General features: G+C 35.0%; 1 protein-coding gene across 1 annotated transcript in view; it reads right to left on the bottom strand.

The window, feature by feature from the left end:
• PPP1R3A (protein phosphatase 1, regulatory subunit 3A) overlaps positions 1-20,172 on the bottom strand; it is a 43,495-nt gene extending 23,323 nt beyond the window's left edge. Inside the window, exon 1 of the mRNA XM_012652770.1 lies at positions 19,334-20,172. Coding sequence (XP_012508224.1) covers positions 19,334-20,109 — 776 coding nt within the window. The 5' untranslated portion in view covers positions 20,110-20,172. The remainder of the gene's footprint in view (positions 1-19,333) is intronic.
• Positions 20,173-20,408: the final 236 nt, after the last annotated feature.

Raw genomic sequence — 20,408 nt, 5'->3', positions numbered from 1 at the left:
CTCCCACTTGAGGGAATGGAGGAGTTCAGGAGAAGCTCATAAATGCCAAGATGGCTTGCCCAGTTGAAGGCTTTTGCATCCCTGATTAAATAGAGCAAAGTTCATTACCAGGAAATCCTAAATAGATGAAGTGAGGAGACTTCACTAAGGAGACTATGGTTGGAGATTAGTGTAAGAGCAATATGATGCTTAGAGAAGGACAAGTTGGGGACCAGATACAAACAGAAAGGCAAGAAGAAGTTGACTGAGGAAGTTGGGTCACATACCAGGGTTGCCAAAGGAGTCAGGTGCAAGAGCCAAACTGCTGAGACGTGGTTATGTTGACAAAGACTGGGATCTCTACCCCGCTTTTAACAAGACAGCACAGGGCTTTATAGTCAACATTAACTATCAAGTGAGTTTAAAATGACTAAGACCTCCTGTTGGACATGATGCTAATTCAGAATAATGTTGGATAAAATTCAACATGTATTCATTCAACAAATGTCTAATATGCTAGGCACTTAGCTAGAAGTTAAACCACTAGTACAGACTGAGAATGAACAAATTTTCCCTGTAGAAAGTTTACAGTCCAATGCAGGATAGACACAAACCAGCACTTTAAAATCACAATTTTATGTTTCATGATTGGGGTAGCATAGACTCCTACAAGAGGAAAACAATAAGAGCACTAACCCAAACTCAGGGAAGAGACGTGGCCAAGGAAGTCTTCCTGGAGGAGAAAGCATTTTGTCTCAGAGCTGAAGGCTTAATGTTGTTACTCAGATGAAGATGAAGGAGCAGAAGAATATTCTAGGCAGACGGAATAACACGGGACAATGTAATTAAAGAGATACGAATGCTCAATGAAAAGAATTAAAAGATGAGTATAGGTGGATCTTAGGAACAATGATAATGACAAAGATTCTCTCCTTGATCAAACTCTAGCCTGGATCTTCAGGCCTCTGTTCTCGACTAGGGCTCAACCTTGGTCTACAGAAACTATAGCCTCTCAAGACAAGCCATTTTCTTCACCACCTCTCTACATATTAAAAGACTTAAACAAATATTAGCATGGTTTTTAATAGCTCAAGGCTGCATTCCTGGGATGACCCTAGCCCCTCCTAAAGTGCCTACTTGAGAAAGCTCAAGGCGTCCAAAAAAATTTACTGTTTGTTCTAGCCAAAACCTAAAGATAGTCCCCTGATCACCATTTACTAAAAGGGGCTTACAATTATGAATCCCTTTTCTGTCCCTTTGAAATGTGTATGTGTCTCCTATAACTCAGTAGTGTCTTTCTCAAGGACTTGAAAGCCATTCCATTAAAATGTGATCATCAGTAAGGACAGAGCCTTTGTTTCCCAGCCTCTGTGGAAGGATAGAATCCTAACTCTAGTAATTGCCAGCTATCAGACACAGCTAGCCCAGTTAGCCTTTATACAGACCAACTTTGCACTTTTCACTTTCCTGACTCCACCAAGCTGCCACTTGCTCCCTTCCCTACTCCGTCGTTCTCCCTCTAAAATGCCTAGTCCCGTCTGTACAAATCCAAGTTGAGTTCAGTTCACACTAGATCCTCTTCTTTATTGCAATAGTGTAGCACTGATTAAGATCTGTCCTTACCACTTTAACTAATGTCTTCAAAAAAAATGAATACTTTCTAAAAGTTTATTTCATTCAAAAAGAAAATTAACTTTGCTATGCTGTGTAAGGTGCCCTTTTTCTCCAAGGAAATATGCCTTTTCTCCAAGTCGTCAAAGGAGCAAAACAATAAATAGCTTATAAAGTTTATTCTTGGTATCCCAATGTTCCACCTTAGTTCATGCTTAAAAATCTCTCATGCCACATTTTCAATGTGTTATTTTGTTCGAATTTACTAACTTTCCTTTGTTTAAATTGCATTATTCTTTTGGGGGATACAGAGACTAATTAAAAGATTTTCAGTATTATTTTAAATTATAAATCCAAACAGCAGTATTTATGTCCTTTGTTTACATCAGTCATTCTCAAGCCCTGTGCATATTGGAATCATCTGCAGAGCTTTTAAAAATACCTATGCCTGGGACCACCCTAGACCAATTAAATTAGAGTTTTTGTAGTGGGATCCAGGGATGGGTCCCTTATTTTTCCCTTTCTAATGTGCAGCGAAGTTTGAGAAGGACTGGTTTACACTGCTATTTTACACCGGCTTTTACTATATGAAGACATGGCTAATGTGAAATTAAGTCCTTCGGTAAAAATATTCTGCTATTAAGGTTTTCTAGGGGGTAAGGAGAAAAGGGGTATACCTAATCAAACATGCCAGAGTGAATGTAAATTATACATGGATCACATTTCTGCTACTGTTAAGTCTATACAATTAATTTTCATTCATCATGAAGATTACCTATCCATACTTCAATGAATTTAAATTTGCTTTTTTTGTTTTTTAACTGAAAGGAAACCTAGATATTGTTTTGGGTAAGAAACATCCATCATTTCTAAGTTAAAAACTACTGCTTATTATGAAGTTGATCATGTTTATGAAGATTTAGACCTGGGCTAGCAAAATGTTTTCCAGTTATTGGACTATGTGGCTAATTGTTCAAACAATTACTGTAAATGCAAACGCTGTAAAGTGTTTCACCAAGGACGCTAGTAGGTTAGATCTCATAAAAGAAATAATTAGAGTCTTGGGGTGAAAGTAATAGAGATGAGGTGGCAGTTTTTGAAAAGGTAGAGCTGCAATATAATGATTTAAATGCAAGTTCATGGATAATGCTGATAGTTTAATGTGTTTGGAGTTTATCATGTGTGAGAGAATATTTCATATAAAAATAGCAAAACCACATATATTCTAGTCTTTTCTTTTTGCCTGATATAGTACATAAGTGAAGGCACTTGAAACATTACACTTGCTATCTTTCAGAATCATCAGTTTTTAATGGTTTGCTTGATATATACATATATATATCATGCTGATTTTATTGAAAATATTTTCTTCTTATGAGTACCAATTTATATAAACTTATCCAATATGCACATTATTAGTAATCTATGTTCAAGGTAATCAAGACATTCTGAAAACTAAAACAATGATAGGTACAATGACTTAAAGCTTTTTTTTAGATAACTCAAATGTAGAATTTCTTCTTTGATTAGATCAACTATAACATGACTCCACCATCCCTCAAACAGAATTAGCAACTGGGTCCTTCGGTGGGAACAAAATGGGCCCAAAGAATAGAATTTGGGTATCTGAACAAAAGTCAGCCAGAGGAAAGGAGAAAGGGACCCCAAAGAGTTTGGTGTCAAAGACAAACTGTGGATTATATGTGTTCATCTGTGCCTTTTCTGCACTCTCCCTTACTCTGAGACCCTGTGAATAATGACTCATTCCTATGGGCTACAAGAGACGTAAGGAGCATTAGAATCCAATGAAAACAGAAGGAGAAGGTCCATGATTTCAACATTCTGTTTCCAAACATGGACACCATCCCCATTCTAAAATAGACCCTCCAACTCCACAAACTGGCCTGAAACAGTGTACATGACATATTGGTGAATAAACAAAGCAGGTTCTAGTCCAATACATATGCATTGCATAACTTCACTTTCGTTTAAAAAATTGCGAGGTTATGTATATATATATTCATAGTAATGTAGGAAAAAAGTCACAAGTTTATATTTCAAATCAACTTCTCCTCAAGGAAATGAAATTAAATGGGTTGAGATAAGAATGTTGCAAAGAAAATTATAAAAAAAAAAGATGCGTTTTGCTTTATTTCTTTTTTAGTATTCTTAAAAAATAATTTTTAAAAAACCACAAAAGTAACCCTCCCTGTCAAAGACCTTTGTTATGGACTATCTTTCCAACTAAGCAAACTAAACTAGTCTTAGATAGTTTAGTTAAGTGCGGGGTTGTGGGGCAGGGCATAGTGGAAATATCATATGTGGTGGTGTCAAAAATACTTTTTCAAGTCCCCTCAAAACCCACGTGCTCATTCTATGACCTCAGAAAAGTATGTAAATCTTTTTAATCCTCTTTCTGCAGTTGTCACAATGGAGATAATAGCACCAGCCTGACCCATATCACAGGGTTGTTGAAAAACACAAATAAGCTTATAAGCACAAAGGCACTTTTTGGAAACTGAAGACATCACAAAGACAGGGATTTTTCAATTCATGGCAACTGAAATAGTTTTGTAGATGCAATTTTGGTCATAACTTTTAGAGAACAACAATTGTGCTGTACAACTTGGCTCTTGATTTTAACCATCTTTGCCGCTTCCTTATCTCGTCCCTGACTTCCTAATGTTGGAATTCTCCAGAACTCAGCCCTTGTTCCTTTTCTCTTCTATATATACATTATATTCTTGGTGATAACTGTCAGCCTCATGTTTTTAGATATCATTTACAGTCTCACAACTCCTAAATTTTTACTAGCCCTGAACTCTCTCCCAAACCACAAGCTTGTCTATTGTTCTACCTCTCCACTTGTATAAAGACCTCCCATGGACTGTAAAGCTATCCATCATTGGTTCCCTGCAAGCTCCCAGACTGCATCTACTACTATGCTCACCTTCACTCACTCTTCAGCCACACGCTGGCCTCCTTGCACTCCTCAAACCATCTATTCACTCTCCCCTGGAGTTTTTGCACTGGCTGGTTCCTTCAGCATGGAGTTCTCTTCTCCCATATATCGCCATGGCTGACTCTCTTCAAGTCTCTGATCAATTCTCACCTTCTCAGTGAAGTGCATTTTTCACTCAAGAAAGTGAAGGAAGAATACGCCTTATTCTACTTAAGCTTCTAAGTGCTTATTTTTCTGAATTGCATTTATCATCTTCTAACATAACTTATTTATCTTTATGTTTATTATTTATTATTAGTTTTCCCTCCATTAGAATGTAAGCTACACTAGGACAGGGATTGTCATTTTTTGCTGCTGTATCCCCAGTACTTAGAACAGTACTTGGCACATAATATGTTTTCAATAAATATTTGTTAAATGAATGAAGATCCTTTATTCATTTCTTCTAGTCACAGATTTTTTTTTTTACATCTTATCAATGTACAAACTGAAGAGCCCTAGTAAGAGTTTTTCTACTATTATTTAGGCTATTAAAAATGAATTGTCTGACTTTGAATCAAAAGTGTAGTTTGGCCGGGCGCGGTGGCTCATGCCTGTAATCCTAGCTCTCTGGGAGGCCGAGGCGGGTGAATTGTTTGAGCTCAGGAGTTCAAAACCAGCCTGGGCAAGAGCGAGACCCCATCTCTACTAAAAATAGAAAGAAATTAATCTGACAACTAAAAATATATAGAAAAAATTAGCCGGGCATGGTGGCGCATGCCTGTAGTCCCAGCTACTCGGGAGGCTGAGGCAGGAGGATCGCTTGAGCCCAGGAGTTTGAGGTTGCTGTGAGCTAGGATGACGCCACGGCACTCTAGCCCAGGCAACACAGTGAGACTCTGTCTCAAAAAAAAAAAGGTGTAGTTTATTATATCTCAAACAAGATGCAGTATAATTAATCAAAGTATGCACCTAAACTATCAACACAGTTTTGCTATCTTAATGGTAGTTTGTTTATGCCAGCAGCAAACAAGCCTGGAAAGCCAGTGGTGATGAAATCGCAAAAGGCATTTTCCACAGCTTGTTGAAAATTGAGTATTTTTCCTTGCAAGAAGTGGTCCAAAGCCTGGAAAAAGTGGTATTCAGTTGGTGCAAGGTCTGGTGAATATGGTGGCTGACAGAGAATTTCCAAGTCCAGCTACTGTAGTTTGAGCAGCATTGTTTGTGTGACAAGTGGTCAAGCATCTTGCAAGAGGATTGGCCTGTCTCTACTGACCAATCTCAGCTACTTAATGGCAAGCATCCTCATCATATCATCCAAGTGGTTGAAGTAGACATCAGCTGTAATTGATTTACCAGGTTTCATGAAGCTGTGGTAGATAATACCAGTGCTGTACTACCAAAGAGACTTTTTGTGATGACTATTTGGTTTTGGACTGTGTTTTGGCACTTCATCTTTATATTGTGCTGAACACTTGCAATTGTTAGAAAGAATTCATTTTTCATCACACATAACAATACAGTGTAGAAATGGTATGACTTTATGTCATGACGGTAAAGAAATGCAAGCTCCAAGACGAGTTCTCTTCTGACGGTCGTTTAAATCATGAGGTACCCATCTATCCAGCTTCTTTGTCTTGCTGATTTGTTTCAAATGGTGCAATGCTTTTGGAATAATAACATCAAACCTTGCTGCTAATTCATGCATAGGTTGAGATGGATTTGTTTCCACTACAGCTTTCAGCTCATCATTATCCACCTTGGTCTCAGGTTTCCCACGTGGCTCAATTTCAATATTAAAATCACCACAACAAAACTTCTGGAACCATCTACATACTATATGTTCATTAGTCACCACCTTCCCAAACACTTCACTGATATTTCAAGCTGTCTGTGCAGCATTGGTTCTACAATGGAACTCATATTAAAAAATAACATGAATGTTTGCCTTATCCATGGTTTCACAAGAGTTGTTCAAAAAAATTTGAAAAATAATCACAAGCCAAAAACCATGCATTTGAAATAATGACTATGTACCTTCACAATAAAAATAAAATAAGAAGTGTCAAAGTGAAAATGTCAGAGATATCAACTGTCAAACTTAGCACTTAAGGAAGTCGGACATTTCATACTTAATGACCTAATATAGCTCTGCTTATATATGTTAAAAACAACCTATAGTAGAATTCAATAATTAATATTGATTGTGATAAAAGTATTAAATCTATGTTTTAAAATACCAACATATTCAGAAAAATAGTAAGAAAAAATGGTTATGAACATAGAAACAATTATTTAAACCATAGCGTGCCCAAAACACAATCATAAGTATGATTGTGTTCATAAATGTCATAAGAAATTTCTAAGGCAATGAGGGACCATTCACATAACATTATTAATGAAAAACATCTTAGGAGAAAAAATTGGGGAAATTATACTCAACATTTACAATAACATTGAATTTTTGTTTTTATAGTTAGTGAACTAGATCATTCATTTTTCTCCATTCTAATTTATCCAGCATACTCTTTCTGGAGTATTAATACAACTAAAATAATACTTTGTCCTTGAGCATAGACACTAAAGTACAAAATCTTCAGCCTAGCAAGACTGTACAATTCTTTTTCAACCTTGTTTTTCAAGATTAACTCCCACATTTTCTTCCATTTCAGGAAGTCTGATTGACTAACAAAATCTTCAACTTATTCTTTTTGCTGCCATTTCCACAAGTATATTTTTATTCTCTGTAAATGTTCTCCTGCTCCTTTTCCACCTACACAAATTTTACCATTTCAGGTCAGGTTCAATTCTTCTGTGGTGCTGTCACTAATCAGGGTAGCCTTCGGTATAATCATTTCTCTAATGTCTATTGCTCTCTGTCTCCTTTGAACTCCTCTTGGTATGTCTCATTCTATTTGGCCCATCCTATATCCATAGCTAACTTCTCACGTATACAAGTATTATCACTTAACCAAATATTTACTTGAAAAAGATGCTACCTAATAGAGTTTAATGTAACATAACTACTCCACAAGTTCGTTATGAAGAATTGATTTATTAAGGCACTATGTCTCATAGAAATAAGGAGTTAGAGACCTTACTTCACAAACCCAGCTTCTCTTCTTATATATTTCCTGGACCTCACCCAATAAATCCCATTTGCCTAAATTTCTTCTTATGTGAAATGGGAGTGGCCCTGCTTACTATAATGTATAAATGTGATCTAATTAGAGATAAGATTATATCATTTAAGAAGTAATAATAGAAAGATTTAAAGCATATATTCTTTAAGTTTATATAAATAGAAATTTCTAAATTGATAAAGAACAAGTTAACTTATAAACATGGTAAAATACCATATAAGTAAAGTTGTCAAAAGGCTACAGTTAAATTCATACCTAATGGGTGCGGTGTACAGTCTAGGGGATGGACAGGCTTGTAGCTCTGACTCAGGTGGGGCAAAGGCAGTATATGTAACCTAAACATTTGTACCCCGGGGGTACCCTCAGGGTACCGCTTTTTCCCTACCGGAGTCAGAGCTTCAAGCGGTTCATCAAACAAGAGATGAGAGGCCATCTTGGTTTTGTAGCCAGGTTCTAACAAATGTTACAGATCTTCAGATATAAAATTTAAAAAATGAAAGGAAATTGGTCCAAAGTTATCATAAGTGGTCAAAGAATTCCCCAGGAATTGAAGAAATTCAGACAGAGAAAAAAAAATATCCTTTATAATCAAGTCAGCATAATTTTGAAAAGAGTTTCAAAAAAACTTAATTTCCTCAGTGATCACAATTTGTCAATGATAAGTATATTCTATTGTATTAAAAAGAGTATTCCTCAATATTGTCCAGGCAACAGCTCATCCTATCTCAGAAAATTTTTAATTCAATCTCACAATATTTTGTATTTAATTCAATCTCACAATATTTTTACATTTCAATATACAAATATGAGACTTAACCCAAATTTGTATATTGAAAGTGTAAAAACAACAAAATGTACATGATAAAATTTTAATTTGTAGCTATTTTCTTTGAAACACTTATTCTAAGCAAGTGAAAAATAAAATATTTTAAAATGTCATGCATTATCTACCTCAATACTACACTTATACTTTAGGTGGAGACTTCAGGTTTTGTACAATAAAATTCTTAAAGGTATTAGGAAAATTTTAGTAAAACTCTTAATAAAAACTGATAAAATTAATCAAGAATAGTGATGTAAGAGTTAATTGATATATCATTCTCGATGGGATTTATAATTACTTTTGCCATATAGAATACATGGCTACTTAGACTCTGTGCTAATTTCCTAAGATATGTATGTTTGTTTCCAATTCTTATTGTCATCAAAGTATAATTTTAAAAGCTTTAAAAGCATTATAATATGTCTGATGATGATACTATTCCATTAGAATTTGTTAATATTTTCATAAAATCTTTTGGGGTTTTTTTTTAGATTTTTTTTAAATTTTAGCTTTATAATTGACAATAATTGTACACATTCATGGGGTACATAGTGATTTTTCAATACATATATAGTAATCAGATTAAGGTAACTAATAATAGTATATCCATCATCACAAATATTTATTATTATTTTGTGTTGGAAACTTAAACTTCTAGATATTTGAAACTATGTATCAGTATTAACTATAGTCATCCTGCAGTCGTATAGAACACTAGAACTTATTCTTCCTATCTAGTTATGATTTCGTATTATTTAACAAATTGGACACTATTCCTTCCTTCTCCCACCAATGTTTTATATTTGTATTCAGTAAAATTAGTAATCAGTTACTGGAAAGGTACCATTGTTAAAGTTTTCAAAAGTAAAAACTTCTGCCTCCAGAATCAATGCAATGGGCCCCCTCTGTTACACAGTTTAAAACCTTTATTTAATATATACACAAATACGAAAATTCTCTATTCTTCCAGTAACTTTTCTAAAAATCTAAAATTATATCAAAATTAAACAATTAAATAGTACTTAATACAGTGTAGCAGATACTACATCACACTACCTTTTTGTAGGTCTTAAGTTTAAAAATTTAGATGCATTTTATTACTAGCCTTTAATTGTTTCTGTTTATTTTAGTTTCATGTAGGGAAAGACCAAGACTCTTTCCAATCTCAAGCTAGAGATGCCAGTGGCACACAACTGGTAGAGTGTCCACGGGTCTGAGCATCAGTGAGGACCATGTGAGCATCTACATCAGGCTATCGTGAGCACTGGCCTTGGTCCTGGCTCTGGCAGGAAGAAAGAATGAATGAATCAATTCTCATCTGTGGATATAGAATATGAGCCTTGGTCTTTCATTTTTCAGCCCACTGGATTTTTCTGGTTCTGGTCCCACTGGTCTGAATCATGATATGAAGGAGGCCAAAGGCTGATCAGTGAATGTTTCTTTTATGTGAGATGCTAAAATTACTTGACATTACTGAAGAGTAAAATTTTAGGGACTCAATGAATCAGCTCTTTAGAAACCGTAGGAAAGAAGAAAGGACTGAATAATTATTCTATAGCAGAATATATTAATTTATTTCTCGATTTGATTTTTCATTGATATGTTTGTTACTAAAAAAACCATCTAAAATTAGATTGTCTACAAGATGTTACAATGGTTAATGTGTTCAATTATTTAATTTTGAGTCAATTTAGACAACAAAAATACAGTTATTGCAGGGACAAAAATCTCTTTTATCTGTTGTTTTTATATGAAAATGTAGTCTTTTTATTACTACATTCTATTCTGTTCTTAATTTTTCAAATAATTTTTATTTCTGATCAAATAAACAACCATTACCTCCATGACCACAGAATATAATATGGATGTAAAATTAATAGTAGTTGACAAAAGAGAAATCAGTTATGATCTTGAAACTTCTTATTTGCATGACAAGAATAATGATTATGACTTTAAACAAAATACAGGGTAAAAGAAAGGGAACTAGAATCAGGGGGTATGTAACTTTGGTTTGAGACATAAGGTAATTAATTTGCCACCTGGCTATCCAGATGGAAATGTTCAGCAGGCACCTTATATATAAAGATCATGAAAACAATAAAAGCACTCATCATTAAATCTATAATAAACATAATTCATTATTTAATTATTCAGAAGGTACCTCTGTATTTTACCTACCCTCAGGGTTATCAGTGAGAAAACCAGTTGCCATTAATAGATTTTCTCCAAAGTTTTTTATATGAAAAATCCCGTGTTAATCACTGTGAAGAATAATACTAAAACTAATACACCATTCCTGACCTCGAGTAACTTGCAATCCAGTTCGAAAGAAGCACACACATACAAGAGGTTTTTTAAAAGTGAAAAAAATAAAGGCAATATTTGAATGTGTAGTACATGAATGACACAGGCCTTAAATGCTAAGCTTAGAGAAAGGAAGGATCTGAATAAATTAGAGATAGCAGGAAAGCCTCAAGGAAGAAGGAAAATTGAGCTGGTCTTTGGTGGATGGCAGGAATGGGATTATCAGAGACATGAAAAAAACATTTTCAAGGCAGGCAAGTGACTGGAATAGAAACTGTGAAGACAGGCGGAGGAGCTAGAGTCCGAATGATGGAAAGGTGTAAAAATAAACCTTTGGCTCTGTTCATATTTACATGCAAATTGGAATCTTTTAACAGAGCATTGTTAAACTCCAATAGCTTCAGAAGCCAAAAAAATCCAACTACAGTCATTGTATTATATTCATAAACTCTGAGGAGCTTCCCAAGTATTTATTTACATTGCAATGTGTTGAGGGTCCACTACATTATTGAGATTTAATATTCTTAATTGTTCACATATGTCAGTGAGGCTGCATCAGTCGTGAATGGGAAGGTGGTTTTGAAATCAGAATCAGCTCTATCCCAGTTTTGTCAAGGGTTAGCTTGAAAAGCCTGAATGTCAGGGTCTTAGTTTTAGTTTCTCATCTATAATAACTACTTTGCAGGATTAAAGGGATATATTTCTGGAATTTAACCAAGTTAATCCAAATACTTTTTCCCATCATTCTGCCTGTTACGGTCAGCTAAATGCAGTCTCACAAATTGTTTTTAAAACAATGGTGTAAGTGTAGTAAATGACCTTCTTTGAAAAGAGCATGAGTATTGACTGAAGTGCTTTATAGTAAAATGATTTTTGGATTTTTCATAAAGGAATAAAACTACATATTAAAATATAAAATTACAAATGATGAACTTTAATGCGAAGGTCTAAAAAAAATAGTCCATGGATAGGGACTGCCTAGAAATGCCACCATTGTAAACATTCTGACTAAGCTGATAGAGAGAGCAGTATGGCAAAAGTCCTATTCCTTCCAGACACAAAAATACCTGATAAACAGTCTTTTGCTATGTGTTCATTTCTTTGCCTATAAATAAATCATATCATATGTAATAATGACAAACAAAAACACTGTCATTTAGGAAGAGTTGTGTCATTTTGTGCCTTAGAAGTAGATATTCCATGGAAAATATTACCAGAAATATTGGTAATTTAAAGGAAGTGTAACAAAGCAACGAGAGGTCAAAAGCACATCTCATAGTATGGATAAACAGACAATAGAACTAGGAGTCTTGTTGAACTAAATGGGTTTTCTGAGATCTGCAAATATTGCCTTGAATGTTCACATAATTGCCATTGTCTAAAAACTGAACTTGGTTTACCTAAGTTAGCTTCGAATGAGATATTACTAATATAGAAAATATAAAATACCAGCTAAAATATGAACTATCTGAAGACTATCTTTATTATATGTATTATACACACACACACAGAAGAAATAAAGTTTAAATGAAAAGCTCACATATACATTTGTGTGCGTGTGTTTCCCACTGAAGAAAACAGTACGTCAAGGATGAGTTAGTTGAGTGTAACTAGGTATCATTACACCACTCCCTATGTTTAATTCCCTAAATAAATTATCAACTGGAATGGCTGCACCAGTCTTCTGTATATATTCATTGATTAGAAAAAAAAAGCTCTTAGTTAAAATTGTACACACATACACAGAGTCAAGAGATCTGACATATATTCAGATGATATCTGCTTGTAGACATAGTATTAACCAGTTTTACAAAAGGATAGACTTTGAACCAATTTAAATCTCAGCTGCTTTACAGTACATTTGATTTTTACAAATTCATTCAAAATTTCTTTTCAACATCTTATTTATACAGTTATGTTCTTGAATGAAATTTCATTTAAAAAATTAGATGTCTAGAAAATAGTGTAACTATTTTTCTAACTTATTCATTATTTGCCTAAGAGGTTTTCAAGACTTCTAATACTGCCATCTTTTTAGGTAGGATTGAAAAATAAGCTGAGTTTATCTTCTGAAGTACTTTTAAATTTCTAATTTTGCAAATAAAGTCTCCTTTGCTTCTCTGGCTCCCAGAGGAAGTACTGCAATAATAATATCGCCAATATTCAGAACTCAAGCTAAAGTAGCAGGATTGGGAGAGCTGTAGCCTGCTGTCAACCAACTGGGCTGCCCCTGGTCTATCGGTACTGGTAATGTGTGGTCCTTGTCATAGCGGTATCATTCCCCCTTACGAAAATCCAGGTGATGATGGGTCTTCTCTTCTCTGACTTTTGGATTAAAACACTACAGACCAGTTTACTAGTTCAGCCCTTTAAAAAACAGTGGCAGTAGAAATTATTATCCCTATTTTCCACCTGAATAAAATTGATACAAAATATAATTTATCCAGATTCAAGAGAGAGTAATTACTTAAAATTGAAGCCCAAAGGCTTTGCCTTACTTGAAAGCCCTTGCTGTTTCCATTACGCTTCACTGCTCTTAGAATTCACAACCACCAATGCACATACACACTCCAAACCCCCAGAGTCCTCATACTCCCACAGAGCCCTTACCACACAACTAAGTACTAAAATCTGCCTGTACCCTATAATGCTCTCTGCTCTAAAATTATCCACTACCACTGTCTCAATCCAAACTCAAATTGCCTCCGTACAACTGACCCCAATGGGTATAGTAGAGATAGCCTCTGCCACCCTAGAGGTGTCTGCATTTAAGAGGGGAAAGCATATGTACGTGTGTGTGTGCGCGCGTGTGTGCGTGCATACACATAAACATGCGCATACACACACATAAACATACACATTTTAGGCAAGGTTACAAATTGAGGTGTCAGAGTGTAGAAGGTCTCTTAAGTCTGACAGGGCACTGGGCAGTTGGGCCCACCCCAGGTGTCTGCCTTTGAGGTCACTTTCCCTACATTATTCCCTATGTTATGTTGAGGGATTGGGATAAAAACTTGAAACAGGGACAAGAGTCACAGCTAGCAGGATTGGAGGAAGGTGAAAAACTAAGTTGGCCCACTTCACAATGATACCATCCCCATCATCTTTTTTTTTTTTTTTCCCTGGATCATTTTTGGCTCAGAGTTCTTGGGCCGTGCTCGAGTTTTACAGGCTGCAGATGGGCTTCAGGTGGGGAGGTTAGACTCACAGAGATCCCAGAGGATCCATCTGCGGGATGGCATTCACAGTGACTCCTTTTAGCTAGAGCTTGAGAGAAACCCTGAATGAGGATATCCTCTTGTTCCTCTTCTCTCAGAAAAGTTTCAAAACTGTGCTAGGAAAAGCCTGGGATCATGGGGGTATGGATTTCCCCAAAACCAGGAAGCCACGAAGCCTTAGTGGATCTCCGAGGAAACTCGAAGCCAGTTGGCTCCTCGCTGTCAACCAGCTGGCTGCTTCCAAACACCCTCTTGATGGGCCCTGTGCAGCTGTGTTTTATGTTTCCATATGGCCTTGCCAGAGGTCCCCACCCTTAAACAGACCCAGCTTCCACAATTAGTGTGGACTCAAAACGAGTTAGTTATGGAATACATTAGATACCAAAGGCCTCGTGGGGCTATTTACACCTCTTTGGACTATTTCCAGGACCCCAGATTACACTGTACGTGTAAATTAAGGAAGTCTCACAATATAACAGCTCTGAATGGAACACGCAACATGGCCATATCTTATGCCCCATTTCCCAGTGTTTTTCTTGGCCTCATTTTAATGATTTTACCACCCTGAAAGACAAACTCTCTGTATTCTTAAGAACGTACTTTGAAAAGATTTCTCTCTTTCCTTTTCCTGAATGTGCCTGGTTCTATTCCTCAAGTCCAAAAATTAAGAACTGATCAATTTTCTCCTTTGGCATTAAAGTCACTGAGGGCTTTATTTGCATTCACCTGGCCACATTATAAATACCATCAAATGCCTACATCATGCAATTTCTTTCCTTAAAATAATAAATCGGTTTCACTTAATAAAATTCAAAACCAGACACGATCAACCTATGCACCCAACCGTTGGGTACATATATTTAGCAGGAGGTAGGGGAGAAAAAAACATAAGGTTCTGAGAAGACCACTCCTCTGGCCAGTACACAGTGCCAGTTATAGATCACATATTCTAGAAAACCTAAAATGTAAATTGTTCCTATTTCATTTTTTATCTGCAGCTTCCATTGTATACCCAGAGAATCTGGGCTTTGTTTTGGTGTTTTATTTCTCCCACTGTCTTTTCTCTGCCCTGCGAGGCCTTTTCCCGTGGGACCTCTTCATTTCTTCACAGGCTCCTGACTCCAGCCACGTGTCTCAGTTGGATACGGCTGCCTAATAACACAGGATCTGACACACAGACTCTCAATAAACATTTGCTGAATGAGTTTTGGAAACTGAATAAGGAAACTGATGATGTCTGGAGAAATAATGCAAGTCCAAGAATCAGGAAATTAGTTAGCTGAACAAGATTTGATAATAATAATGACAATTATAATAGTTAGCTTTTGATGATAACTTTATAAGTGCCCAATACTTTACTAGAAGCTTTAAAGACATGATCTCATTTTATTTAATTTAATCATCACAATATGAGGCATCATGATCCCTGTTTGACAGGCGAAGAAGTAAAATAATATGCCCACAGCCACATAGCTATTAAGCATATATTTTACTGGGATTAAAATGCATGTCTGTTCAATACCAAAATGAATGCCTTTTTTTTTTTTTTACCACCTTCAGTCTGGTTCTTCATTTTTTCTTCTATTAAATGTTGAAATTTTAACAGTCACTAAGTTCTCTTCCAGCTTTAAGATGTTATAGATATAAGTTGACACATATCTCAAGAAAATTTACAGTCCAACTAGTTTTTCTTGTTGATTAAAATCCTACAAGAGACAAAGAAACAGCTCTCCAAAGCTAAAAATTTAGGAACTCTAAAAGGAAAAAGGAGAGGAGTCTTTGGTGCAGCTTGAGTTTTGCTAGAGTTTTTCAGATACACCTAAACCTAGAATTAGCATTGTCATTATAGCAGTTATCATTTACTGGTAACTTATTATGTGCCAGACCCTATGCTAAAAGTTTATATGTATTACCTCACGGAAATCTCAACAACTTTTGTGAGATAGAGCTACTGCTATTCTCAATTAACAGATGAAGAAACCAAGCTTAACTCGCTTAAGTTCACACAGCTAAGATGTGGTGGAGCTTGGACTCAAACTCAGATATGTTTAACTCTGAAGCCCATCACTTTAACTTTGAGGTTATACTGTTTCTGCATGCTATTTTTACCTTATTTACCTATGTTTACTTAATATGATTTATATGTCATTCTTTGTTGTTGATTTTTAAATAAATCCCATGGGATACAGATCATAAATCTGCTTAGTTTGTTTGCTAGCACACACACTCCAGTGCTGCGTATATAGTGACACTTGACAGGTGTCTCGTGATACGTGCCTTTCAGTGCAATTAAATAACTTTGGGTCACTCTCAGTCACATGCCTATGAGTTGCAAACTCTGCTTTCCTCTCCCTCTAGATATTTCTTTCTGTCCAAAGTGGATAGACTATCAAGCATCAAAAGAAAATAGACAATCTACACCAATGTGAAGATTTGCAAACTCTAACCAGAGAATAATCTCCATAGAGAAAACATAATGCCTGGGTGGGTGATTGACACATAAGAAATCCTACCTAAATGTGTTCCCACAGTTCATTCTATACTTATTAGAAGGGATTATTGACACTTTCAGAAGATGTAATCTCAGGGACCCTGATAGCAAATTAACTTTGGTATTAAGAGGAATTAAAGTTAGATGTTACTGTCTATAGTAGGGCTGCCTAATTTTCATTTTAACTCTGACTTATATTACACACTATTATTAATCTACTTGCATGTATGAAGCAAAAATTGATATACATTGTCTTTTGTTTTCATCTTTTGAAAGAAATAACTTCCAAATTAAGCTACGCAAAAAGAGTGGAAATGCTCAAAAAAGATACATTTAGAATCTATAAATATTTGGAGGGAGGAGGATATTTTAGAGGCTATAATTTTTGGGTAAAATAAGTATTAGTTCATTTTTATTTTTAGCCAAGTACACATTTTGTAAAATAACGCTAATAAGGTGTGCTATTTTTCTCTAACCAAATTTTTTACAATAAAGTCCAACTGCAATATTCATTTAGAAATTTGATAATGCTCTCTTGGGTGAGTTTTAGGAATATTTGAAACCCCATTGCATATAAATTATATCATGGAAAAGCTGTATAAATATTCTATTATGGCACATGCTGTTCTAAGGATCTGTCAGGATTTCCTTTATACACTCCATTTTGAGTGGTATATAAATCAGATGTAAAAATTCATGTTGGACTGAAACTCAGCACAAAAAGCCTTCTCCAGAGGCAAATGCTTTTTTCAAAATGTGGTTTGAATTATGTTGGTCATTTTTAAGTTATAGAAGTGCAGAAAATGTATTTGTGGTTTTGAAGGAGAGAGATTTTTTCCATTTTTATAACTCATTAGGAAATTTTACAGGCCTTTAGACCATTTTGTGATTTAGTTCTTCTCAGGTTTTTCCCCAAAGCAATATTAAAACTTGAATGGTGTCCGCTATGAATCCAATGATTACTGTTCTGAATACAAATGTGTGTGTGGATATATATAGTTATATACATCTTCAACTAGGAGAAGTTCCAAAAATATCATGACTGAGGTAGAAGATTAGGCTTATCAGTTGTCCAGTCTTTGTCTTGGTATGAAGTCAAGTTTGTTCTAGCGAAGTAATCCCTTATGTAAACCATAGTTCAGCATGGGTTGCTTGTGATTCTAATGCTGCACTTTTAATTTGCAGAAAAATCCACTGAGTTCAACACTGCTTCTTTAATGAGCTGTGCCTTTTCTAGGTTCTGTTTTCTGTAACATATACAGCAGGTTGCAGCATGTTTAATGGATAGTTACTGATAATTATATCATTTGTAAAGTATTTAATATATATATGTATTTATGTATATAAATTAGTTTGCTAAATAATGTTGAACTTATTTTCTTTGTATAGCTAATTTGTTACTGAGTGTTTTCATAAGCATCAAAATTATTATTTTAGCCTATTTGCAGATTATGATTATATTATCTTTTGTAACAGCACCAGTTAAAATCTGATAAAGTTTGATTTAGACTAAAAATGTTGGCATAATTCACAAACTTGATTCAGCCAATCTTTCAAATAATTTTAAAAGAAAATTAAAATAAAAACATTTCATATGTTTGAATTGCTTTCACCTGTACTACGTTTAGTTTGTGAATGCATTGGAACAAAACATTTGGTAGTATTACTTACTGCTTTATCCATTAAAGCATAAAGAGATTAAAAATTTCCCAATATCATACCTTATTTTTTTTATTAAATTCCATTTAAAGAATTAGAATCAGGGTGTCTTAATTCCTAGTACAAATCCTTTTTCATCATATTACACTATTTCTGGTGCAGTCACTACAATCTTTGGGTTTGGGGACAGTTAGAATGGAGCACTCAGAGGACAATCAGACACTTGCCTGTGGCTGGTGGAGCACTGTGGACTTTCCTGTGGGGACTCTGTGAGGCACAGGAGGAGTCTAACTCCTCCTGAATGTTTTATCTACTAACCTAGTGTCATGGAAATTAGCCAACGCTGCACTATAGAGACAGCTGAATGCCAGTTTTCTTTATTTTTTACATTAACAGGAGAGCAGGGTTACTAATGAGGGGTCACATCCCAAATCTCTAATCTATATAGTTGAATATCCTTATTTATATTTGGGTCATTTTCTATTCTGCTCCATTTACTTACTAAAGTATACTAATTTGTGTTCCATAATGATACATTTTGTTAGAATTATGAAATTTTATGTGTAATTTATATATTATTAATATACTTACGTCTTTCTGTTAGTTTATCATTAAAATCATATCTCTTATGATTTACCTTAACATGTATCACTTCAGACATCCCTCTGTGACTCAATCAGTCATTAAGAAGTTTGTTGCAGCTTTTGGGGAAAGTCTACAAATTTCTGAGCACGAAGTATTTACTGAAATACAGTTTTATGTTAATCAAAACTGTTTCAAGGTCATATACATTTAAAAATCCTGAAAATAAATATACTTTAAAAGTCAAAGTAAATAGTTTGTATATGTGAGGAATCTAGATTTCATGGTTTGAACATGAGTAATTTATAACTCATTAGGCAAGTATTTAATAATATACACATTGCCCTACCCTTCTTAAATCTATTGCATTGTACCCACATTTTTTCTCACATTTGGAGAAGAGATAATACAGTGTTATTATCTGAAAAGCATTGAGCTTGTTAAAGCATGGCACCACTGTTTTTTATACAGCAAGCAGTATGTTTTTATACAGAATGGCTATTCCTTACAACACATGAAATAAAGACTGACATTTAAAACTTTAAGATTATGAGTAGTAAAGAATGTAAGATATATTCTCACCTTGATTTTACTTTTAAGCAGCCTTTTATTTGTCTATTAGGAACTTCTTCCCGTGGTTTTACAGGCTCCGGTTCTTGTTCTTTCTTTTGACAAACCAATATATAATTTGTGCCATTATTGTTTGACCAAAATGTACCAACGGAAGTTTCATAACGTATACAAAATTCAACTTTACTGACATTTTTTTGATAAGGAGGAACCAGTGAAATCTTAAAGGAGAACTGGTCAGTTTCACCATCACATGAATTAGGAACATATTCTGCCAAAATGTCATAATGTGTCTGCCAGTCATCTAAGGACATTCTCACATACACTAATTTCTCAAAAGAAACATTCAAAACTCGAATAATACCCTTCATGCTTGTAGACCCAGGAAGACATTCAGCAGACTCCAGTATTGCTTTCTGTACTTGAAGTTGTTGCATAAGATCTTCTTTTGAAGGCAAGTCAAATAGTGGAGATAAAACATATTCTTCAGTGTCCTTCCTTAAGTCAAAATTAGTTGAAACACTTGGTAAGTCCCAGCAATCAAATTCTTTAACAGATACAAGATTGAATCCAAAGTTGTCAGCAAATGAAACTCTTCTAATACCTGAGGTTGGGGTGTCCAGGTACATGTCTTCAGAAGAATCAGACCCTCGTCTACTTGGCTGAGGGGAGAAACTAGGATTGAAGGTAATTTTAACTTCTTCATCTTCACAAAGAGAATCAGATAAAGTAGGGACTTCTAAAAAATTATCTTTGCTAATCTGACTAGGTACTTCAGAAGGCTCCATTGGGCTCTCTGGTATCAAATAAGGGAGAACTGTACAACTAGTAGAGGCTGATATTTGAGATACTGAGGCTTAAAATAAGTATAACGTTACAGTTGACATTGCAAAAAGGAGTCAGTGCTATAAATAGGTCCAATGGCGTGTAAACTATGCTAGCCTGCCTCCAAAGGCCTTTAATATGATAGCATCCAGGCTACCCTTGCCAGTATCTTTCAGATTTAACGCTCAGTTTTTAAAGTTGTGTTTGTTTATGAATTGAGTTTTAAAGAGACATTTTAAAATCATTTTCTGCTGTATTAAGA

The sequence above is a fragment of the Propithecus coquereli genome, unplaced genomic scaffold (assembly GCF_000956105.1).
Source record: "Propithecus coquereli isolate 6110/MARCELLA unplaced genomic scaffold, Pcoq_1.0 Scaffold4, whole genome shotgun sequence".
Lineage (NCBI taxonomy): Eukaryota > Metazoa > Chordata > Mammalia > Primates > Indriidae > Propithecus > Propithecus coquereli.
The sequence above is the reverse complement of the archived record's forward strand: the minus strand, read 5'-3'. Positions and strand labels throughout refer to the sequence as shown.